Below are 25,249 nucleotides of genomic sequence, written 5' to 3'. Positions count from 1 at the left end.
CATGAAACTTGCCGTTATTTTCAAAAGTACCTGCAAGTTGTGTCATGACACTGTCCGGCAAACAGATCGGTGGTGATGATGAAGGAGGGGACTCCCAGGTCAAGAGACACACAATAGCTCAGCAAGCACATGTGATATATTTAGTGAGGCCATTGTTTGTTTTATTTAGAGAGCGAATTGAGGATTTTCCAAACTGCAGGGCCCCTGAGGTATTTTATCAGGTGTACAGTCCGCCATATGTTACACATTAGTGTGCTGAGGGGAATGCTGGTTGCAGATACAACATATAAAATGTTTGGAGCCTGGAACTTCAGAGGACAGGGGGTCGACAATTGCTCTCTTCAGAGCTGGCTTTGTGGGAAACACTTATATGCAAATGAAACAACAGGCAAATTACTGCACAAATTGCCCCAGTATCATTAAAGAAAATAAACATAAGGAATCTCTTGGATTGCAGTAGGTCATAGGAATATTAATGCACTATTTCTGGCAGTGGAATAAAAAAGGGAAGAAAACTACTAATCAAGGCCCAAAAACTCTAAAGCATCGCGCAGCATGGTTGAAGAGATCTGGCCAAGTTCAGGCAAATCTTGGAGGTGTCTGAAAACTCTATGCAGGGTATGATGGAACCAAGGCCAAAAGTAAAAAGAAACTGGCAGAGGGAGTAAAAAGCAACTGTGCAGGTGGAAAAAGTTTAGTGTTTCTGATAAATATTTCATAGTGAATATCCATTAGTCTCTAGTAGGTGTGTGACATCTCTTGATCATATGATGTCCATGCTTTGACCTCAGTGAACACAAGCAATGGAGCACCAAAGCCTACTGAGTGAAACTCTGCATGGGTGTGACAAAGCAGCTTGTAATGTGGCTCTTCGCTTCTTTCATCCATTAACAATCACATGTTAGTGCCAGGCTGTCAGTGTAAGCTGTAACCCTGCTCTGAATTAATTAATTCTGATGGGCATTTAAAAAGAAAATGATACTTTTGTAATAATTCTGCATTATTTTAGACAATATGATGACTAAAATGTTTTGTCCCGGCCAGTTAATTTAAGAGTTAAACGCTTTTTTATGTCTTTGAACGCAGCATGCCCTCAAGACCCGCCGTTTTTAAGTATCTCTGAGTATTATCATACACTTAAACGCCTCATCTCCTTTAAAATCTAAATTGAAAATATTTTTAATAAAAAAAAAAACAGAATAAAGAATTTATTTTAGCGACTGTGCAGTTGCGTTCGCGGCAGTGGAAATCCAGCGGACAAGTTAGTCCGAGTCAATAATTGCTGACTGAGCCCGATGGCAAATTGGAAGATGCTGCGTTTGGAAAACATAATCAAGAGAACTCATCACGGCCCCTCCTTCGTTATTAATAATAAAGAAAAGAAACGAAATCCGCGGCTGAGATGTTTAATTTATTATTATGTAAGCTATTTGGAGAGTGATTGTATGGTAATTGCTCATTAGTCTTGTATATTTATCGCTGCACCTTATGTCAAGGCCAGAGGAATTGTGTAGGGTGGATTCTCTCCTTTCAAGGATCCATTTCAGAAGCAATTTGTGAAACAGGACAGATCAAGTTAGTCCTGACGTGCTTTTGTGACAGGGTCGGCCCGCAGGTGCCACCTCGCAGACATTTATTGTACACTGATGAGATGCGCCCTGGAATAAAACCAGAATAGGCTCCCTGTGCGCACATGTTGACAAACCATCTAAAGCCATCCTTTTCAAAAGCCACTTCTCCCAACTTAAGAGATTTCAGCTCGATCAATTATTGACTTTGGGCACTAATACCAACCCTGTCTTCGGCCTATTTCCCTGCCTCCGTTCACTAGTGTCAGCGGACGTAATTATACCTACTAATTGCAGATTAGAGGTTTTGGGTCAGTGGGGTCACTTGATAGGGCCGACTACTCTTTTCTGTGATGGATAATCATTTCACGTTGCAGACTAAATGTTTAATGCAGCGGAGCTTCTAGGTCCAAATTGTCCGAACTTGGCTTGGTTGTGAATATTTGAATTAATAATCAAACTGTCCTGAAGCTGTGATGATTTATTGGGGAGTTTGGCCCCTGGACCGAGCCGAGAAGCTTAAGTTTAGATAAGCGGGTCACCAAAGGTCCCCCCTCCCAATGTTGGCCCTTAACGCACAGCACGAGCGGTCTGGAAGAAGGATCTGATACGTGAGGACCCACTTCACTTCACATCTCACACACTCATCGCTTGAATTCCGTCCAGGCTAATTTTATTCGTGTGACCTTACAGTCTCAAATTGCGCTTGACCGCCGTCTTATAAGTACCAGCGTGAGCAGAGGAGCGCGTGGATTCTTTAAAATGTGAAAAATAAAACTGAATATCAGGCATGCACCCCAAGCTTTGGACTGAGTTAGACTGACTGTAAATATTACTTATAATTATTTCCTCGTAGTCTGCAGAATTATTTAGGCTATCGTTTTGAATTTTATTAGGATTCTTATGCACCTTCAGATAAAGTAAACAAATAATAAATGATAATAACATATAAAAACAGAAATACTAGCGAAAAGTCTAGCTATATATTTGATAAATTTAGCTTTTAAATATCCTGACCAGACAGCGCAAATTTATAAGTCCCTCATAAACAGGCCTGTCTCTGAATTAAAAATAAATTAATAAATTATAAGATACTTCCAGGTGAAATTTAATCAAATCGTGCCAGACTCTAATGAGAAGCCTGTCCTGTCTCCTGTGTGTCCAAACAGGCGCACAAGAGGATGGTGGTGGTGCAGGGGTGGGTGGTGGAGGGGGGGAGTGCGCCAAATTTGTTTGCGGCGGATCAAGGCTCACCGCCTCTACTGCACTTTCTTTATCTTAATTCCAACTTGAAAAGATATAATTATCTAGTTTGAACAGGACTCCTATCAAATCCTTCTTTATAGGCAGGGTAGGGAAAAGCTCGAGTGGATTGTGAAGCTCTGAGCCGCTCGGTGTTGCCCGAGATAGGAGTAATGAAGTTGTGGAGTCCGGAGATACAAAGGGCATTAACCTCATTAGCATGAAACCTTTTCTTCTAACTATTGTGGGACCCTTTCAGTCCTCTAATCCCCCCTATTTCAAAGCTGGGTTTGTAATAAAGCTTTAAGTTTTTTTCCTTCTTTCTTTTTTTTCCTCAAAGCTAATAGTATTCTCTCTAATTTTTTATTGCTGTTATAATCTATTGGTATTTCGAATTTTCAAAATAAACAGATGCACATCACACCAAAAACATTAAGATTAGTTTTGAATTCATAAGAAAAAATATCAATAGTTTAATTTTTATTTTAATTTTTACAATCCCGATTTTCTGCGTGCGCTTTGTTTGTGCTAATGAATTATTTCCTGCTGTAAACAGCTTTTTTTTTTTTTTTTTTTTTTAGCTGAGCTTACAGACTCAAAAAGGAAGTCCTGTAATGTTCCCGTTCTGTCCAAAAACAGCAGCAGCACGATGGAGCCCACAAGACAAGATTTTAAACAAAGATCCCATTTTGCGGCACATTGCAACCTTCCTTATCGCGTCGTGAGGGGTAGTCAGATTGTACTAAATTATGTCCAACCAAGCCCCCTTGGATCCGTGGATTAAGAGATTAAAGTGGACCACTGGGCAATGCATCCCCCCTTCATATTACTCGCATGATAATTGCCCAAACTGATTTGCACTTTCACAAAAGCTTGTAGAGTCTCTTTGTAAGCTGGAGCGGAGCAGACGCCGCAGCCCCTGAAAACAGTCGGACTGAAGAACAAATGAAGGGGATGAGGACCACAAATTACATGCTGCAACCTTATACTGCGTGATAAAAAAAAAAAAAAAAAAAAAAAAAAAACTGACTAAACTTGGGTGTCCCTACGTCACCTCGTGCAGCAAACCTCTCTGCGCCATGAGTCCAAAAATGATTTTGTCGAACAGAATGATTAAAAAGATAATCAATCTACTGAATCTGAATTTGGTCAGAGGCCTGTAATCAAAAGCCTGTGCTTCTACTGCGCGCGACATATTGATAAAACTTTATTGACAAAATATTGACAATTACATACTTCTTGGAAGTATACTTTTTGTTAAAATTGTAGCAAACTTAACACAAACACAAAAATTATTTACATTCTGTAAAAGAGGGTTTAACAGAAACATTAACTTTTAGCATTTCTGTACATGGAATACGCTCAGTGCTTGAAGTTTTTTCCCCCTTTTTTTTCTTTTTTCTGTCAATTCTTGCACTTAGTCCTTCGTTGCAACTTTCACTGGAGGGTCAAGTCCTGACAGAAGGCTGAACGGGGCCACAGCGACTCATTATTGGTAAAGCTTTAGAATAAAGGAATGTCCTGATACCGTCCCTTTAAGTCCTGGATCTGTGGTCTGATTCACCTTTTTTTTTAAGAAAGATTTATATTTAAATATTTAGCCAAATTCATTTAGTTTCTCTTTACTTAAAAAAAGAAAGAAAAAGAAAACACCATAACGCATCACCGCTACTTCATATGTTTTCACAATCACTTTTACACGAGAATCATTAATTAAAGACTGCACACTTTGTAAAAAGGAAGAAGCACGACATGTCTCAGTTTGAAAATAGAGTTAAAAACAAAAACAGATTTTTTTTCTTGGTTTGAGAAAATTTTGTCAAATTAAAACAACTACCAGGAAAATACTATACCATGCAATTCAACTTTTACAAAAAGCAGTTTGGTGTTTTGGTATCTTGGAGTGGAAACTTTCTCTTTTGCTTTAAAAAATAAAAATAAAAAATAAAGAAAACTTCTGAAGTGCAAACGTCCATTGTGAATTGGGGAGGAAAAAAATATATAATTAGGTTGGTGTGAGGGTTTGAAGTGGTGGTAGTTGGAAGGGTTCAGGTAGGTGGACTGTGACTCTTAACAATCACGCTTTCCTGGGTCATTTGGATTGACAGACACGCCTGGTGAAAGCAGCGCCAGCCGGATTACTCTCACCCCTCAGCTGCCGACCTCCGGAGATCTGAAATCTGACATTGGCTTTGTACCCTCTTACTGTCTTTACACGGCATCATTTATCCATGTCCTCCTTCATTCAGAAGCTTCTATATATATGCGTGTGTGTAAAGTCTGTTTTAATCGTCCGAAGTGACATCAATTTCCTCTGGGCTCGCCTGTTTAGTCGCCAGTCTCCACCGGTTTATGTGATGCGATCCTTTTTTCTTCTGCTGAGACTCCGAGCCCTCCTCCTCCAACTTCTGCCGCTTGAACTTCGTCCTCCGGTTCTGAAACCACACTTTTACCTAAGCAGAGAGAGAAGGAAAGAAAGAGAAGACGGGGGAGGAAAAAAGGAAAAAGGAAAACAAACCATATCAGTATCAGGAGATAGATCGCGATTGGTCAGTGCGTATAAAGAGCTTAATAGGATAGCAAGGCTAAACACACGCATGCGGCGCTAAGGTGGAAATAAAGCACCATCGCATAAAGAAAGGTGCGTTTCAGTTTCGAAAGAGCTTAAATTGGGGTCTTTAAACGAGCGAATGGGAATAAATACAATTTATTACATTTAATTTACAAATAAACGAGCGACTTTGGCCTTTAAAGGGTCAGCCACCGTTTTTTTATTATAAAATAGTAATATTGTCCTCCAATACACCTCACCATAAGCTCTATGCAAAAAGTAAAATCAAATATTCTAAAATTGCGTCTGTACTTTTTAGAAACTTATTATTAATCGGAAAGTGGGCCAAAACATAAAAAATGGTGCATTATCTATTAATCATATGTGACATTCACAGACTCCTAAATGGATTTGTCAATAATCAGTCCTGCAGGGAATTAACTCCTAATCGATAAATTATATGCTCCTGCTTTGTCAGTCTGCAGCCCCTTTGAGCGCTTAAATGGCAACTGAGGTGCATTTAATAAGCCTTCAGTGGGCTAATTGAAGTAGGTGACGCTTCATTTCTCCCCTCAGCTCCTCCAAAGGCCCCGCCGTCCAAAAGAAGACACAAGCGGACAAAAGACAGCGGCCGATGGGCTCAAACAGCATCTTAAATATGGCAGAGGGAATCCACCGAACCCGCCTCGCTCTTTGTATCGCCTATCCCATAAAATGGTTAACTGGTTAATTTGCCCTCCATTTTGAAAGGCGACATTCTTTCCCCCCCTCCCTCAAAACAAAGTAATTCAAGCCCTCCTGAAATGAGGTTAGGCCTACACAATGCCGGTGGATTTCATCCAGCAGAAAGCTGCCCTGTCTTCAATTGACAAAATGCATTTATGGACCCTGGTTAGCTGAAACAATATCCAAATTTACTGTTTGGCAAACTGAAATAGTTTCCAGGTATCGACTGTTATTTATTTATTTATTTATTTCTAGCGGCCTGGTTTTAAAGGACACCATGACACTGCTGCGCTCAAGGAAAAAGAAAAACAGAAAACAAAAGCAACACATATGAGCTCCGACATCAGCCCTCGTGTGAGAACAGATGGACTAATAAACAAATAAACATGACAATAATATACGAGGATGGATGGTTTCGTGGACAAATGATGATCGAGCTGCGAATCCAGGTTAAATAAAGAGGCAGGGTGCTGGCTTTTGTCACAGAGTTAAAGTAACCCTTTCTTACCTGAGTTTCTGTGAGGCTAAGGCTGTGGGCGAGCTGCTTTCTTTCTGCTCCCACCACGTAATGGTTTTTCTCAAACGCGTGTTCGAGCCGCAGGAGTTGCGAAGGTGAAAAAGCAGTCCGGATTCTTTTGGGCTTTCTTGCCAGCGCGTTGTGCAAAAGGAAGCTCTCTGGACTCGTTTCATTACCTGCAAGCGAGCAGAAAACGAGTACTCTTAATCGTTTGGAAAATATCATTACATTTCGATGAAAAAGACAACAGGCCTGAGCAGCTAACAACAGGGACATTGAGGGCTTGCCAGAAAGGTAATAATTAAGAAGAAAAAGCTAAATACTAATCAATAAAAGTAGATAATCTTTTTAAAATATGTATACTTTAAATCGCATTTTAAAATATCCTCTCTTCATCTAACATTCACCTGCCTCTGCATGAAGGAGAGAGAGAAACAAAGCAGAGCTATAATCCTGGGCTCAATCAAATTAGCTCCCTAACTACCTTTGAGAACAAAATCTAAATAAACAGCAGTCAAAACCAATTTAGACATTTATAAAGAATAAAGTGCAACTAAATATGACAACAGTGCTGTCATTTGTCTGGAAATATTAACAATAATGACAACTATAAATTTCACAAAATAAACAAACTGAGCGCATGTCAAACAACTTTGATAATAAAATAGAAATTGACACCAAATTTGTTCCGTACACACAGAAAAGTAGCAAAAAAGAGTCGAGTAAGCATCGAATATATATATATATATATATATTTAATAAATTATAAAATGTTTTTTAAATTTAATAAATACCTAAAGCGAAAAGCTTCACCACCCTTGTGTTTTTTTCCTATTAATATTTTTTATCAGGTTTTAAATAACATGTTGTCCAACAGTGCAGCAGCCGGCTTCAGCTCCAAACCATTTTTATTATTATTATTAATATTATTGTTATTATTGATACGTTTTTATTACTATTATTATTATTTCAGATTTGGAAAAGATTATTCGATCTTCAAAATTAAAACAATTTTCAACAGCATTTTTTAAACGAAATAATTCTTTAAATCCCTGTATTTCTTTATTTCTTTCTTTTTTTTTTAGCACTGTGAGATATCAATATTTCGGATGGAGCTTCTTTTAGTTTTACTTCCATGTGAAACCTGCTTGAAACCTGAGGAAAAAAATAACTACTGCAGCCGTTCTGCGCTTTTCGTGCGTAAAGCTGAGCCAAATAAAATACTTTGAACACTTACCTTGAAATCTGTGACCCAAGTACCTATATCTGTGTAATAACCAGGGGTAGAAAGTTGAGGGGTCCCTTTGCTGGCTGGCAAAAAGCGGGTGCGGACTGTGTGGGGACGAAAGCGGGTGAGCCAAAGCGTGAGGCGGGGCCACCGGATGCACCGGGACAGCGGAGTTTGGCGGATGAGAGACCGCCTCGGCAAACACCAAGTCCGGATTCGAGTAGACGCCCCTGCCGCCGGAGTGAAAACCGTTCAGAAAAGGATTCATTTGGCCGGAGTTTGCATAGCTGAGAGCCGCCGGCCTGATGGGCTCCTCGGAGCGGGACGCCGGTACCGGATTATCCTTCGCCACTAAAGACTCTATAGTAAAACACCTCTTGGGTGTGGGTTGAAACATGGTCTGATAGTCCAGATTCCCCAGTTTAGGTTGAAGTTGTCACAGGCGCTCTTGCTTAAAAAATACTCCACACCCAAAAAAGGGGGAAAGTTTCTGCGCTGGAATTAAGTTGAGAAAAAAGGGCGGCAGTGTCGAGAAAGCCAAAAAATAAAAAGCGCTCGGCTACTCCCAGACTAATCCATGGATGTGATCGTTTTCCTCGCCGGCTTCGTGCAGGCAGATTTGTTAGTTCATGAGCCTAATTAGCGCTGCAGTCCCATAAACAGCTTCCTCTGAAGGCTGTAATGGCATGGTGATTGGTCGCTGCTGCTGCTGCTCGCCTTAAGGTGGAGAAGGGGAAGACGCTTAAAAAGTGCGTCAATGGGAAGCAGGGGCGCGGAGAGGCGGACTCGAACGCGCAACACGGAACGGATTCGTTCTGAGAGGAGTCCCCCCGCGCGCGCACCCACACTCACCCGCACACACATTCACGCACACATATCGGACTTTTAACTCATTCATCTGAACCAGAGAAGCTGAAAGTAGTCTGCTTTACATTTAAGGCCTATGATAGACTGAAACAGATTTTAGAAGTGAATGTGTGTGTTTGAGGTTCTTACTTAGAAATTCTTATTTTTTTTTAGATATGCACAAACTTGAGATCAGCTGTACTTTCAGAAAATGATTATTAAGCTGCTGGACTTAATTAATTTCTCAGTTCTGTTTTTTTCTGTTTGGACATTTGCAGATACGTCGTTTCAGCTTCCTTTTTTTATTTTATTTTTTTTTATTTATTTATTTTTTTATGAGTACACATCGAAATTAAAGAGACCATTTCAATGTCGGGATGTTTATTAGACCAGAGACACAACCAAGATTTAACCAAGCTTGAAAGCTTTTTATCAAGTGTGCGGGGTGCTACGGGAGGACTCGCCGAGTCTAACCTTCAACAACACCTTCCCACAGCTGAGTCGGTGTGTGTCAGCATTAAAGTGAACACGCTCAGGTGTTTAGTCTACCTGTATGCGGGCTGTCACATCTGTGTGTGGATCAGTGACTGGAGTGAGGGCAGTGGGACAAAGCTGCGGCCATGGACGCGCACAGGGGGCCTTCATAAAGAAATTACACACTTCCAGTGCGCATAGGCAACAGAGGAATTTATTTATGCAGATTGGAAACTGTAAAATGCCGCACTGCCTCTTGACAATTCCAGGTGTTGCTAGATTTATTTTCATTTGTTTTTGTTTGTTTGTTTTGTTTTGTTTAATAAAAAATGGATATTAGATATAATTTTGTATGTTTTACCTTTTGTGTATGACTCCAACATGGCCTCAAAGTTTGTAAATAATAATAATAATGATGATAATAATAATAATAATAATAAGATAGGTAACTTATAGTTTATTGTACTAGAAACTATTGTCTGCGCGGATAAATTCTCATAGGAATGCAATGGAAAAAGATAAAAACACTGATGTGTCCTCCACGCTGCCATGCAGCAGATGTATAACTTATAAAAACCCGATGTGGCATCTTTAGATAAAAATAATTTATTCTAAAAATTCTGAAAAAATTTTGGTCCTGTGGAGATTTAAAAAAAAAAAAAAAATCTCGCAGCTTAATATTTATCGTGATTTTATGTAAACTCATTGAGACAGTTTATTTGATACAGCTTCATCTTGTAAGACTATTATCTATTATTGTATTTGATCGTAACTATTTAATTATTGCTGTCAATCTTGCTTTAGTGAAAAATAAATCGGACAAGAAAAAATCAAACTAAAATAAAAAAAAAACTTTTTTTATAATAGGAAACAACCCATGTACTATATTAACATGTGTCACTTTTATACATCTCTATATTGTTTTGAACATGTTGAGCATCTTGTTACTGGTTAGGTTCCATCCTGATGAATGCCTGCACGTTTATATTTTCCTGAGATTTTTTTTAACTCAGGTAATTGCCGAGCATGAACCCTTCTGGCCTGCTCACACGTGGAGCAGCGTTATTACTTTCATGGTACTTCAGTGACCTCTACTGGTGAGAGAAGGAAATGCTGACGTTCAGAAAAGGTTGAGGGTCAAAACCCTCAATAAAAACTACAACTCGTGGTTGTCGGTTTGGTCATTTCAAAGTGCCCCTTTTCCTAAAATCTGTGGTCTCTTGATATACTTGATCTTTTACCCTCACTGTACTACATCAACTAGGATGTTCGAGTTTGGCTCATGGTTTTATAAATAATCAAAAATAGTCTTTAATAAAGCCTTTCTTGCTCAGAAAGCATCTCAAAATGTGAAGTACAAACCTGAAGAGGGATATATATATATATATATATATATATATATATATATATATATATATATAGATAGATAGAAGGATACATCTTAATATCAACCCAAATTCACATTTACAAAGTCTTTGCTCTCACTGGAGGCTCTAAAAACACAGTTTTGGAATCTCAACGAGACCTGATGTTTATACAACAAATAATTTTGTTCCAACTTTGCTGGAAGTTTTTAATGCCAACAGATAAACAGAACACAGACGTGGTGAGCAAACATCTTTATTAATAAAGCCTTCATCTGTGCACACGCAGCCTGGAGTAAAACCACTGGCTACAGCAGGATAGAAGCGCACACTGGATATCAAGCGGCCATTTCAATATTCAATATTCTAAGCATGCACGTCAAAAAGGAAATTCCACAAACTCGTTAACAGGTTAAGAGGCATCTCCCACTAAATGAAGAGCAGAAATATGTGAGAGAAGAAAGATTTCTCATTGCTGCTGTTACAGGAATTGTAAATCTGTTATAACATCTATGTAATGTAGGAATATTTAAAAGAGGCAGTTGATCAAAGCACTGGTTTTCAATTCAGTTACACTTAATCATGTAAGGTTTGACCACTCGTAACCACTACGGGTCCTGGTGTTTAAGAAAGTTTGTGTGAGGCCTGAGTATATGCAAGCTTGTTGGTTAATGTTTTTTTTAAGGTGGTGAGGATTCCTGTTACTCAGGAAGATAAAATAAAAACAAAATAAATCCAGAGGAAAACTAGTCTACAAAAAGAAATTCATTTAGATGAACACATCAGCAGCTGGCAGCCACTGATTCAAGGTTGAGGCCAATATTACCATTCTATTAATTAGATCTTTTCTGATTTAAATCTGATGAAGGATGAAGTTGATGCTCAGCGGCGAACAGTGGTCCAGCCGTCGTCATCTGTCTCATTCTTAGTGCGTCGAGGGTTTTCTTTGTCAGAACGCCAGTTCTTTTCCCCGTCAGCCTCGCGCTCTCTCTCCCTGTCTCTCTCTCGGTCTCTGGGACGGTCCCTGTCCCGCTCCTCACGTTTATCCTCACCTGCACGACGCCAGGAGCCACCTGAGAAAATGAAAAGGCTCGTAAGGACGAGGTTAAGAAGGAAAAACAACATTCAACATAATTACTGCTCATATAGATAAGTATGTACACTTGTCTGGTGGATCTTTTTCAGAGATCCTCTTAAGTGGAAGTTAAACACACCAACAGTGACCTCTGCTGGCTGAATCCATCACCCGATTCAGTTTTTAGAGACACGTTTACACCAAATTAAACATTATGTGCTTAGTTTTGTGACTTGTTGTCAGGGTAACATACAATAACAAATGGAAACTGCTGTAAATGCTATAAGTAACTGCTTTGTAGACAGGTCAAGCAAATAATTCTTATAGTTTAAGTGAATCATGCTCTACTAACCATCCTCATTATCTCTGGGCGGGCCTCTGTGTTCACGATCCTCACGGCGGTCTCGCTCACGACGCTCAGGGCGGCGGTCGTCACGGTCGTGACGGTCGTCACGGTCGCGACGATCATCGCGGTCGGCATCCTCTCTGCGGGAATCCCTCCAGTTGCTTCCTTCCTCTGTGCCTCCTCTCCTCCAGGTGTTGTCCTCTCTGTGAAAACAAAGTGATTAATCAATGTGAAGAACTCACTGAAACGTAGAGGTGGGGGAAAAAGTTGCTTTTTAGATGCATCGCAATGTGGACGATTTGGAATTGTTGAACGAATGTTGAAAACAGATTTTTAAATGTTAACACAATGTTGAGTACCACAAAAGGTGAAAACTTGAAATTGCTGAAGTGCAGCACTCGGACCACCTGTGGGAGCACGAAACACGATGGCTGAGTATGAAGTCTGACCAGCATCCTCGGCTGGTGTGTGAAAGTACTTCGGCTTCTATGAGTGGCTTTGCTCGGAAAGTCCAGTTCATTTGGGAAGGCAAAAATGTGTAATAACAAACTTTGATGCAGATCAAAGAATCAAACTCTGGTCTGGGTTTCCTCCAAATGAAGCAAATAAAAGAAAGAGGACTGCAGAGGGTATTGTGGGTAATCATAACTAAAACATGCGTGTAGGACGGCAGGTGGCCCTGGCTGGTAGAAATGGCTTATGGTCAGATGTGGAATGATAACGTAGTAAAAGTTCTGACAGAAAAAAACAAAACGGCTGCGATCTGATGCAGCTCCATGTTGTGCTCTGATGTGGTGGAAGCAGAAGTTATAAAACTAATAGACGAGCCAGTTTTCTTTTTCGCCGTTTGTCATGAAAAAATGACAAACCATGGTACAAATTTCCATTTGGAAAGTAGCGGTAGTTGAATAGACATACAGGTAAAAAAGATGCATCAATAATTGTTTTATAAACTGTATCTGAGCCATCTGAATTGCAATCTAACCTAATTGTTATGTGCCTAAAGAAGGGGTGTCCAAAGTCGGTCTCCCTGATCAAAAGACACCAGACTAAATGGATCCTATGAAGTTTTCCACAATGACTCATTCATTTGAATCAGGTGTGTTGGAGCAGGGAAACATTAAAAACCAGCAGGATTGTCGTCCTCCAGAACCAAAGAGGGATACCGATGGCCTAAAGCTTCCCACCCTGAACTATAATTCTGAGCGTACCATAAAGACTAAATCGGTGCTCCTGGTACAGATCCATCAGACTTACCTCTGTGGACGACGGTCTCTGAATCGTTCACCTTGTCTTTCATCTCCATCATCTTCATCATCGTCATCCCGAGCTCCACCACGGGGAGGGCCCCAGCTCTCTTCTCGGGCCTTTTCCCGCTCACGCCAGCCACCTACAACAGATGAATTGACTTATTTAATTTTAAAACCTGGTACTTAAATATGAAAAAACAAAAATTAAAAAGTTTGGACAGGGAAAGACTTACCAGGTCTGCCAAGGGGCTTCCAGGGTTTGGCGTCATCACCGCGGCGTGGCCCATCATCCAGGCCTCTCCTGCCACCTCTGTCATCATCCCCTCCTCTTCTAGGGCCCCAGTCATCATCAGCCCCACGCCTGGATCCCCTGGAGTCATCCATGCCTCTACGAGGACCTCTGTCATCATCAAAGCCACGTCTTGGACCGCGATCGTCATCAAAGCCTCGTCTTGGGCCACGGTCTTCATCTGCACCCCTCCTTGGCCCGCGATCATCATCAAACCCTCTGCGTGGCCCACGGTCATCATCCATCCCTCTACGTAGAGGACGGTCATCATCACCGCTGCGACGTGGGGCTCGATCATCCTCAAAGCCCCTGCGAGGTCCTCTGTCATCTCCACCCCTGCGAGGACCTTCTCCTCGTCTGAAGGGACCCTCTCTGTCTTCTTTCTCATCATCTCGGCCCTCCTGTCTCCATTCCCTGCAGAGAAACCGCCGGAGTTTGAGTAATAAGTTTAATGGATGAAAGAACAGCTAGATTTGAAGTTACACACTTGTCCGGTACAGAGCGACGCCAGTCTGATTCCCCTCCTTCAGTGCGTTTTCTCCAGCCTCCCTCCTCTTTCTCACCCTTGTCTCCCCAGTCCTGTAAAAAAGAAAGATTAGCCAAGTGTTCATTCACAACCAAAACACATCTCAAGTTGACATGCTTCCACCAACTGGAATAAATTAAAGATGTGTAGTGTCACCAGAAGGTGGTGCTAAAGACTATAATGATTAATTCAGCAGAAACGTGGTACAGGCATCCACGAGAGGAAATGGAGAGGACTTTTCAGGAATTAGATTATTTTCTGGAATGTCATCTGTGGACAGCAGCTGGTCAGCCACGTGAGTTTACCGTTTGCTGGCTAAGATGGAAAACAGCTGGTGCGCCACATCATTTTAATTTTGGCCAAGTCAAACGCAGTTTGTAACTTTTTATTCTACTTTCCCAAAGTGCATTTTATTCAAACTCGTTCTTTCTCCCTTTCTTAAATCACATCTTCCAAATGCTGGTCAATGAATGCATGAAAACAAATTTAATAAAAAATTATGTCAATAAGCAGGCATTAAAAAAAATCCACCCCCTCTACTCAGTCTTGGAGCGTAACTAAAATATATGTGTTACATATGTTTCTCTCCCCCCCCCCCCCGATGTAAATGACTGGGATGACCAAAGGGAAAAAAAAAAAGACTATAAACCAGCTTACTAGTACCTTGGCTCTCTCCTCTGGTGCACCCCTTCTTTCCTCCTCACGGCGGCGTTCTCGCTCCTCGATCTCCTGCTGACGAGCGCGCTGCTTGCGCTCCTGCTCCTCCAGCTTGCGTAGACGCTCCTGGTACTCCCTCTCCTCCTCCTCTCGCTGCTCTTGTTCCAGGCGCTCACGCTCTTCACGTTCTGTAACAAAAGTTAAAAAAAAGTATATTTGAAACTGTTGCCATAAACTAGTGTTAATTTTATCAGCCATTTTAAAATTTAATCTCAGTTTTAGTCCAGTTTCAATTGCGCTTATCAGTTATCACATTTAGTCAACCTCGTGTTTTTATGTAGTCACATTTTACATTGTTAAACTACATTTAAAACAATCCATTTAAAACTCACTTAAAACATAACTTATTTTATGCAGAAATAACTGAAGGCATTTTTATGTTTGCATGCATTTATTTATATTAATAGTGATGCCATTTCAGATCAAATGTCCTTGTGATGGTAACCTGAAGGCAAACAGAACAGCATTTTATGTCACCAAATACACACATTGGGATGCAAACTCCTAGAGCAGTGGTTCCCAACCTTTTTTAGCTTGGAACCCCATTTAGATATCACAGAACTCTGGCGACCCCAAAACACAGACCACATTTAGGCTTTTTCATGTATGAAAATGTAGATTAAAGTTGTTTTGAATTAAGTGTGGTGTTGTTTTAGTAAGTTTTAGTTTGCATCCATGTGTAGCTGCCCAGGTGTTTTGTTTTAATTATAGTTCACTTGCAGCTCCTAGATTAGCTCATACTTCGGTCTGCTTTAATTAAACTTGCAATCCAACTAAAAACATAGTTGCCCAACCAGTATAATGTATCTTAAGTTAGCATAAATTCAACTTCACACACACAATATCAACTAGTGGCTACTATCGCTTCATGCTACGAAGCTAGTAAGTTAGCCAGAGGTTTGCGGTTTAACGTTATTGTTGGAACATTACTGCTGTTGGTTTATTGTTACGGTATAAACAACTGCCACCAAACGTTTTGTTAATTTACAACGATGTCTTTGTGGTGAATTGCGACATGTCTCTTCAGGTTTGTTGTGTTTTTCCAGCTACATTTCTTCCCTTTGACTAAAATCAGGCATAAGGTTTTTTTTCTTCACTTCAGTGTAGCGTAAATGGGTCCATATATCACGTCTTCTTTCTCTTGGTCCCCATACAAAGCATGGCCATTAATGTTTTACTTTTAACTTGCGCCGTGAATCCACCTCCTGTCTGTCCCATGGGTTTGTGCACCTGCCGGCCGCAGGTTTGAAAGGGTGCGTGTGTGAGTGACGGAAGAACCGAGGAGGAGGAGACAGGAACTGATAAAGTTATATGATATAATAATATAATTTTCATCTCGTCTTTGTGAACTAAAATGTCCATAGATTTTAGCCCAGTTTTTATTTAGTGAACTACATTTTCATCTCATCTTTATTAGTCCACGAAAATGCATTCTGATTTAGTCCCAGTCTTTGTTTATTAATGGGGGTTCGAGTCTCGTCTAGTTTTTGTCTGGTGAAAAATGTTAATAATAAAATTAACACTACCATAAACTTTCATAGATTAATACAGATTTGACTGCTGTGGCGCCTCCTCTTATTATCAAACTTCTTTATACATATTTAGTAACCTACAATATTACTTCTCTCTAAAAGTGCTGAGTGAAATTTACAATTGACAATTAAACACTCAGGTGTGGGTCAGTCCCTCATGTGCCGTTAGTCCAAAATGCACCTGCTCGCATGTTAACCGGCACTTGAAAGAGAGAGACCACATCACACCAGTTTTAGCTTCTTTGAGCTGGCTACCTGTTAGCTTTAGAGTTGATTTCAAGATTTTAGTTTGTTTTTAAGTCTTTAAACGGACTGGCCCCTTCTTATCTCTCCAATCTTTTAACCCCACACGCTCCCTCTAGATCGCTGAGGTCTGCTGACCAGTCACTCCCAAGGTCTAGGATGAAACAAAGAGGGGACAGAGCTTTTTCTGTTGTTGCCCCCAAATTGTGGAACAGCCTCCCCCCTTCATATCATGACCTTAACTACCATGGACATTTTTAAATCTTGTTCAAAGACTTACTTTTACTCTCTTGCTTTTAAACCAAACTGAGCTTTGGCATTTTCTTCTGATTATTTGTGTCATGCTTGTCTTTTAGATTATTTTATTTCTTTTATAATCAGTTTCAGTTGTACAGCACTTTGGCCAACATGTTTTTAAACATGCTTATGAATAAAGTTTTTGACTCCTACCCCTGGGATACAACTACCAAGATTGTAACCAAAATTACCCCCAGTTTCTTATCATGAGACACATGAATCTTTCTTCATCAGGACTGGTAGAATCACATTATCTAATGAGCATTTGAGGGAAGAAACAAATAAAAACCTTTCTTGAGCTGCTCCTCGTGGATGCGCTGAGCCTCTTCTTCTTTCTGGCGGTAGAAAGCATTACGCCTGTCCTCTTTGCGCTGCCTCTTCCTATCTTCTAGACGTTTCTTCCTTTCCTCCACCAGGCGTTCCTCGAAGGCTTTCAATTTTTCCTTTCAAGATAGAAATAATGTATTTTAAACTACAACATCAGTCATATCACAGTTTAGTCTTTGGATGTATGGACTGAAGGGTCTCACCTCATAAATGAAGCTGCGGGCAGCTGTTATTTTGGACAGGAAGTTTTCTTTGTCCTCTATCATCCTGGACATGCGTTTCTTATGCTCCAGAGCCTTCTCTCTCTCAACTTTCATATTGTTAATCTAAAAGAAAGAAGCCAGTTCTTACATTCTGGACATGCATTCAGCTTCCATACTTTATATATGCAACTATTTTACTATTTCTTTCATATACCCGCTCCTCCTCCTGGAGCTCCCACAGCTCCATGTCTTTGACACGCTGTTCCTCGTAAGCTTTCTTGATGAGAGGTATCTCCTCAAGGCGTTTCGCCCTCTCAAAATAGTCAATCTGAATATAAGTGAGAAAAAAATTAAGTAAACAATTTTTAAAAGCTTATTAATAATTTAAAAAATGTGCTACTCAGTTACCTTCTTCTCCTGATTCTTCAGACGCTCCTGAAGTTCCTTCTTTTCCTTCTCCAGCTGTTCCACCTGTTTAGCCATGATGAAATCAGGATCCAGTTCCTCCAGGTCCTGTAGAAAAAAATGTTAGCCTAAAAAAAAAAAGGGTAAAAAATAAAATCTGACATCGAGTTTAACTTTTTTTTCTTCTCCATTTTACCTCAATGTCAATATCCTTGAAGGCTTTGGCACCAAGTTCAGTTTTCTTGATTTGCTCCAGCCGTTCACGGACTGTCTTCTTCTTAATCTGCTCATGCTCCTGCATGATACGCTCCTTCTCCCTCTCTTTGGCCTCTTGCCGGAGACGCTCCTCCTCAGCCTTGCGAACTTTCTGCATCTCAGCTTCTCGTTGTTCAAGCTCCTCCTTCTCTCGCTGAATATTTAGGCTCTCTAGACGCTCCTTGCGCTCTTCAATGGTCTGTCTACGAGCCAGGATGCGCTGGTGATCCTTGCGGGCATTTTTCAGATAGGCAGCAATGGCCTGCTGACTCTGCTCCTCACGTTCTTGCTAGAAAAGGAGAAAAACCATTTTATTTAATAGAGCTGAACCAGTGTATCGTAAAGTAATAAAAACAAACAAAAAAAAAAAAACATTTAATATGACAGAAATCTGTATGCCTGTTATTTTCTTAAAGTATGTTAAAAAGAAAACTTTTCAGACGTACACATGCTTGCTTTTCCATAACAAAAATGGACTGTGATTAAGAACCTAATTCCAAACATATCCAGTAGCAGTATATTAATTTTGTACACAATCTGTTCATAGGAATCATATCTTACCACAAAATATTAAATTGTGCTCCTCTATGTATATACCAACAATTAAATGTAAAACTGAACCATTTTTAAACAAACAAAAATTATCTAAAAAGTCTCCGAGTTACAGCTGCTGACTGACTACATCTGCATTTTCAACTGTGCTGATCCACCACTGTTATTTCATACAGCGTGCTCCCTCATTAACTGATATGAATTTCTATGGCAAAAGTACAAATTACAAGAAAACTAACTTCAGTAAGTCTTAGCTCAGCCTTTTCATCCCACACACAGTAGTGATGATGGAGATGTCCTCAGACTGAGTAAAAGATTTCTTTTCCTACGGTTGAAAACTACACGGTGACCGTCAGTACACCTGAACCCTTATGAGCATAACGGTGATAACTGAATGTGTTTTAACAAGAAAAGTGATAAATCTACCAGTTTCCAGTCACAGATGGTATGTTTTACACATGCCTGAATGGCTGACAAGCCAGTATGAATTGTTCTGGTCATGTCATGTTGTGAAATAACTATAAAGACTTCCTCATTTACAGCTTCATCTTGTGCAAACGGTAAAAATCCTGCACATACTGTGACTCTTTGTAGCTAAAGGAGATCTGAATGACATTAGGGCTGAGCAATATGGCCAATAAATAATTCAATATTATTTTCTATATTGATTGATCTTGATCACAGTACAGCTTGCTTGTTATTTCAACCCAATAATGATTGCAACATAACACAAATAATTAAACTTCAAAACAGTTTAGTGCTGCTGTAATCACTGCTTCATTCTGCATGCTTTTCATATAGGACGTCAGTCATAAATGATGAGATGATGATTTTTTGAATGATGAAGAACTGGAGCACTGAATATTAGCATCATCATACTTACGACATTGTTGCCGAGGTGATACCTTTTCAGATGATTAAACAAATTACTTGTGTTTCCTGTTTTGGTGTTCACCATTTAATAAAATCTGTGCTTTCTTGTATTAATTTGCTCATCAATGTTCCAAACCAAACCACTTCAACATCACTGAGGCACTGGGGCCTGTTTTGTCAACTACTTCAACAGTTTGGAAAGTTTCACCACTGCTTTCACGGCTCTTCTTGGATCTACTCAGTCTCTCCTACATTTCTGCTCAGGTTCTTTTCTCAGTCTACGGGTGGGTCTTTTCTTCCTTTTGGGTTTTCTTGGTGATAAGCAACCAACTTAGAAGTGGATCACCACCAACTAGTGAACTAAAGTGTGCTGATGGATACCCAGCTGTGTAGATCGGGGGGTGCCCAAGTTCGGTCCTCGAGATCTACCATCCTGCAACTTTTAGATGCAACACACTTGAATCAGATGTCCTCTGCATGTCATTCAGCTCTGCAGAGGCCTGGTAACGAGCCAGTCATTTGATTCAGGTGTGTTGGAGAAGGGTTGCATCTAAAAGTTGCAGGATGGTAGATCTCGAGGACCGGACTTAGGCACCCTTGGTGTAGACTGACTGACTGAAAATGTCTCGAGCATATCACAGAAATCGACATAAATTTATTTCCAATCTAATTTTAAATTTGTTTTACCGTACAGCCCTACATGACATTACCTATGTAACCACTTTAATAGCCAACAAATATTACATAACCAGTGTCTGAAAAGGGCTCATATGCAAGTACTCAATAAGAGGGTGACCTCACCAGGATGGAGGCAGGCTTGATGATCTGGATAGCTTTAGCCATGGAAGCAGACATGGCGGTCAGCTGGTTCCTTATCTGCTCAGACGGCATGTTCTGCAGGAAAGGCCCAACAGGAGCATCCTCTTTGGTTGAGTAGTTCAGGTCAGAACCAAAGCTTAGAGTTCGAGAGCTGTGGTCTATGCGAACCTACCAAAAAAGGATTTTAGATAAGTTGTGCAAAAGAATCAGAGAAACTAAAGTTTTGGTGTGCAGCCTTATTACCACTCCTGATTTTACTCTTACTTGCAGATCACAGTGCCGTGCAGCATCCACAATAGAGCGCTCCAGCTGGAAGGCATCCACAAATGGAACCAGGGAGGCCAGACGGCTGAATTCAATGCTTTGATAGATCTGTGCAACCTACCAGAGAGAACCCAGAAGAAAAAAGATTAAAACCATTAACAGGTTACAGTGATTTAGAAAAGATTTACAGGAAGAGGAATTACCTGCTGCAGGAGCCGGAGGATGGTATTACTCTGCAGGTGTGGGACATACTGCTGCAAATCTGCCTCCTTCTCAGCCTGATCTCTTACCCAGTTCAACACCTAAATGTTTGTCATAGAATATGCAGTGAGCAAGAGATCATACTTACAACTGAAACAAAAGCATTAAAAACACATTGGTTCATCAAACCTATTGAAGGTGGTGCATTCTTTACCTTGGTCACTCTTCCACTCAGCTTCAAAGGATGAAAGTCAACCTCAAGCCAGTTGTAAAGGTCTTTGACTTCAGGTACTACATACTGCAGCAAGTTAAATCTCACCTACAGCAGGAACAATAAAACATACATTTGTCAAACATACAAACATGAAAACCAAAGGACTTGTTTAAGGGAAACAAAAATCTACAGGAACAGTTTAAACATAAGAACAATATTGCTCCTTTTGTGTGCACGTTACACACCATGTCATTGATGAGACTCTGGCGGGTTGGTGGAGACTGCAGACCCAGGAGGGTCGCCAGCCTGCGGTGTTTCTCCACAATGATACCATCCATGTCCAGCAGTCGAGCGATGTCAGTGCGCTCGGGGGTGATGGGAATAGACAGTGTGGCCAGGAGGACTCTGGTGGACATCCTAAAAAACAAAATGAAATGATCAGATTTCCTCCAATGCTAAACTTCACTGAACTTATTTATAAAGAATTAAAATGATACCTCTGCATTTCATCTTGGGTCAAATTCTTGCGCATTTCCCTGGACAGGTGATAGAGTCGGTGGAGGGTGCAAGCATGAAAGAGAGCATTTCCAGACTTCCAGAAGACAGTAGATACTTTATTGTAATAGTTGGCCATGAGCTGTGGTTTTGGAGGCTTCTTGGAAAGAGCAAACAGGCCATGGATATCCTCTACAGCCTTAAATGCTTCCTTGAGGGACAAATAGACAAAGAAAACCTTACAACAGTGCTTTTATCAACTTTGCTACATCATGTTTTTCAAACACTGAACAGTGGGAACCACTAAAGGACTACACCTGTTACCAATTTCCAAGACAAGAAGACCATCACGAGAAGTTGGTTATCATTGTTATTTTAATAGATTCAGTGTGAGGTGAACAAACCTGCCAGAGCTCCATGCTTATGGCACTGTCCAGCTGCACAAGACGTGTCTCCAGGTGCATGGACTGGCTCTCAGGGTTGTTCAGATTGATGGCGGTACTCTGGTTGTGGTGCCGCTGGATTTGACCAAGATGCATGCGCAGATTGTCACACAGCTTGCGAAATTCTGCTTTGCGGGTGTACTGAAGGCAGAACTTAAATGCTGAAAGAAAAAAAAAATTAAATAAATAAAAAGACAAAAATTTAATATATGATGCTCATCGTTTTATGCATTGTTATATTTTTGTTCCAGTCAAAATGCATGCCAAGCATTAAAACTCCAAAACTTTTTTTTCCAGCAATTTTAGTTTTGATTTACACTGACAACCTATTAACTTGGTGAGAGCAAAACATGCATCATTTGGCATACTCCACAGGTTAAACTAGGTCAATGAAATACACTATGGCTGCACACCATTAGACTGTTACACTATTAAACCAGTATGCTTAAAAAAAAAAAAAAAAAATGTGTAATGTTATACACAAAACTCACTGAAGAACCAGTCAATTTGTCCTCTAGCAACGGGGGTAACGCAACTTAATCCAATACTTATATCATAAATAAGTTAACTCAAATCAGTAATAATTTAAATGTTCATATCAGATCATTCAAATCAATAAGGTTGTTTTTAGCTAAAGAGGAAAGTTTGACCAACAATACTGTACATGCATTATTGTTATTGCATAAACGGGACCTGCATGATAGCAAGACAATACACAGCCTGCAAAAGAAGAAACAAGTTTTGACAATGGCTGATGACATGATAAAGTATTAAATGTCACTACCTTGCTGGGCGATGTCATGGTACAGACGCTCCACCTTGGAGTTGTTTCTCAGCAGGTCCAGGCACTGTCGGTACGACTCCCAGAGGAACTTCACCCAAGGAGTGAGCAGCAAGCGATCAGTACGATCCTGAGTGTCTTCTCCACTCACAGCACTCAGAAGCACACTGCATGGTTCAACATCAATAAACCATCAAATTTAACAATCACTTATAAAAGTTTGGGAACATGTATTAAGGTTAGGGCTGCTCGATTATGGGAAAAATGATAATCACGATTATTTTGATTGAAATTGAGATCTCGATTATTTAACACGATTATAGATAAGAGGTTTGGGGGGGGGGGGGGGGGGGGGGGGTTTAGTTTACTGTGGTAATGCCAACTAGTTTCTTTCCACCAGGTCCCCATAGCTATTGTTTGTCTCAGACCAGCAGCTATGTTCCGTCTGGTGTGATCTGGAAAAAAAGAATAGTCTGGAGACATTTCGTTTTCACGTTGAAATCCGCGTCAATAAAATGTAGCGCGACATTTCTATACGGCTCTGGTGCGGTTTTACCACAGGTCCGTAGCGGTGGTGAAACATCGGACTGTCACGCGTCTTTCACACACCCTCACTACACTCATCATACAGGGAAGAAAGAGACAGTCCACTAAAATGGTGTTGAGATGGAAGTGATACCGTTTGTCCAAAGTGTTGATGAGTTTCTTAAATCCTGGATTGTTCACTGTGTTAATTGAGAAAAAAAGTTCTGTTTATAACGTTTGTCTCTCTGTGACTCTGGGAGCTGGTGGATTATTTAGTTGCGACTCACAAAAATTGAAAATTTTTCTATTTTTTTGTGTTGCGTCGCAAGCCCCCGTGTGCACGTCTGTGTGCACGAACGCAACATTTTACATACACGACTGTCACTTGTCGCTTGGCTGTAGGAGGGCAGCGATTTTCGCTTCCTCGCGCAAGTTTAGATAGAAAATGATGGAGAAGGAGCGAAGCCGCCTCCCGTGTGTCCAGGTGTCTGCAACTCGTTCTGAATAAAACTAAAGCGGTTGTGGGAGGAGTCTGCAACAAGCGCTGCAATGACAGCTGCGCTCGATTTGAAAACAGCACAAATTGAAGGACAAAAAATAATCGGACCATTTCATTTTTATGATCGTTCAAAAGGGTTATTTTTCACCTTTCTGGTGTCTGGATGTTATCCAGGTCCTCAATGTCCAAAACCATCTGCTGGGACTCTTCTTTAGCAGTCTCAGTCTTTTCCTCTGCTAGCTTCAGATAAGCCCGCACTACATCCTCCAAAGATTTGATATTCACCTGGAAGAGAGGAAACATTACAATTAGACTACAGTGTAAACAACAATCAGATATATGAAAAAAATATATATTTTGTCCTTAAAGACCTGCTGGCAGATATTTTTGTATTGGTAGAGTCCCTCTTTGGCCAGGTGGCTCTTGCGGAGATCCACACAGAGCTCCAGGTATTTGAGCATAATGGGCTCGTGGATCTTCTGCCATGTTCGATGTTTCTTACTCTTGATGACATCGTACAAAACATCCAAGGCTGGCTGCTTCTTGCCTACCTCGAGAAATTCTGTGAAAACACATTTTAGGGCATGTCCAAAATTAGCACATCATTACGGTGAAGCATTAGTCAACATTTCACATTTAACAAAAGCCTTCACACACAGCGATTAATCAAAATTGGTTTCCACAGGTATGCCCACATTAGCAAATCATACCAGAACATTAGCATCAACTTACTATGTTTGTTAATTTCACAATAGCAACCAGTCACCGTTAACAACGTTCTACACTTGACAAGTGTCAGCGCACATCTAACAATTACATAAAATCATAAAATGTCATTGATGTTGTGTATTAGAACAATCAATCAATCAATCAATCAATAAATAAATATAATTGTTTAGCAGGGAAGCACCATGGGCTTTTGACCTAGATCACTGAAAATTATATTTCTTCCCCGCCATTCGTGCTAGCTTTAGCTGTTAGCTTGGCTGAATACATCGCAGCACTGAGGTGACGATGCTAAAGTCAGCTAGCTAACTGCCATGAATTAGTGACTCCTGTTACATTCGAAGCAATGTTTCTACTCACCGTTCGCTCGTTTGAGAGCATTCTCTGGGCGCTGGAAGTACGCCGGCATGACGATAGCACTCTAATGAAACTCAAAATTGACTGACTTTAAGGAAATTTTGACAATTTCACCAGTCCATCAAAGCCACGCACTCACACACAGCAACGATGCTGGCTGAAAAAGGAAAAACCTCGTGAGCGGCCTAGCAAGGGTTGCCAGGTGCGTCTCGTGTTCAAGTCTCACATCAGAGAATTGTGAAGTAACAAATGAAGTTACACGATACTATATTATATCCACTCTCCCCCCAAAATAGTATCAATAAAATAAAATAAAATAAAAATGTATAAGCTCTTAAGAATCACGATTCCAAAGATTTGAAATGTTGTTTTCTTTCTTAATAATAATAATAAATGTTTTGTGACTTTAATTCTTTCAATTTAGTACTTCCACAAAATATTTGTCAAGTTCAACTAAACATAAATATTTGCGTAATATAAGTGAACATGGAAAATCTATTCTTATGAAGGTTTATTTGA

At 40.3% G+C, this 25,249-nt stretch overlaps 2 protein-coding genes across 2 annotated transcripts; both read right to left on the bottom strand.

The window, feature by feature from the left end:
• Nucleotides 1-4,017: 4,017 nt before the first annotated feature.
• emx2 (empty spiracles homeobox 2) lies at nt 4,018-8,570 on the bottom strand. The gene is made up of 3 exons (XM_042010499.1): nt 7,842-8,570; nt 6,596-6,780; nt 4,018-5,263 (listed from the first exon to the last, which is right to left on the bottom strand). The coding sequence occupies exons 1-3, from the start codon at nt 8,227-8,229 to the stop codon at nt 5,096-5,098; spliced, it is 741 nt and encodes a 246-aa protein (XP_041866433.1). The 5' UTR covers nt 8,230-8,570; the 3' UTR covers nt 4,018-5,095.
• Nucleotides 8,571-10,756: 2,186 nt separating this feature from the next.
• On the bottom strand, nt 10,757-24,907 carry eif3s10 (eukaryotic translation initiation factor 3, subunit 10 (theta)). Its single transcript, XM_042010457.1, has 22 exons — nt 24,734-24,907; nt 24,019-24,209; nt 23,796-23,932; nt 22,627-22,790; nt 21,804-22,003; nt 21,402-21,610; nt 21,150-21,321; nt 20,905-21,009; nt 20,693-20,791; nt 20,490-20,606; nt 20,208-20,393; nt 17,923-18,270; nt 17,730-17,834; nt 17,536-17,649; nt 17,322-17,444; nt 17,081-17,234; nt 14,666-14,847; nt 13,964-14,055; nt 13,421-13,890; nt 13,195-13,327; nt 11,944-12,140; nt 10,757-11,589 (listed from the first exon to the last, which is right to left on the bottom strand). The coding sequence occupies exons 1-22, from the start codon at nt 24,780-24,782 to the stop codon at nt 11,399-11,401; spliced, it is 3,738 nt and encodes a 1,245-aa protein (XP_041866391.1). The 5' UTR covers nt 24,783-24,907; the 3' UTR covers nt 10,757-11,398.
• Between the last annotated feature and the right edge of the window lie 342 nt (nt 24,908-25,249).

Source organism: Melanotaenia boesemani, chromosome 16 (assembly GCF_017639745.1).
Source record: "Melanotaenia boesemani isolate fMelBoe1 chromosome 16, fMelBoe1.pri, whole genome shotgun sequence".
Classification (NCBI taxonomy): domain Eukaryota; kingdom Metazoa; phylum Chordata; class Actinopteri; order Atheriniformes; family Melanotaeniidae; genus Melanotaenia; species Melanotaenia boesemani.
Note: the sequence above shows the minus strand (reverse complement) of the source record. Positions and strands in the feature narration are given on the sequence as shown.

Coding starts and splice junctions, on each gene's coding strand:
- emx2 (XM_042010499.1), bottom strand. CDS start 8,229: ATGTTTCAACCCACACCCAAGAGGTGTTTTACTATAGAGTCTTTAGTG. Junction 6,781..7,841: donor CTTGGGTCACAGATTTCAAG/GTAAGTGTTCAA, acceptor GCTCGCTTGCAG/GTAATGAAACGAGTCCAGAG. Junction 5,264..6,595: donor TTAGCCTCACAGAAACTCAG/GTAAGAAAGGGT, acceptor CTCTCTGCTTAG/GTAAAAGTGTGGTTTCAGAA.
- eif3s10 (XM_042010457.1), bottom strand. CDS start 24,782: ATGCCGGCGTACTTCCAGCGCCCAGAGAATGCTCTCAAACGAGCGAAC. Junction 14,056..14,665: donor CACCAGAGGAGAGAGCCAAG/GTACTAGTAAGC, acceptor TCTTTTTTACAG/GACTGGGGAGACAAGGGTGA. Junction 12,141..13,194: donor AGAGACCGTCGTCCACAGAG/GTAAGTCTGATG, acceptor TTGTTTTCACAG/AGAGGACAACACCTGGAGGA.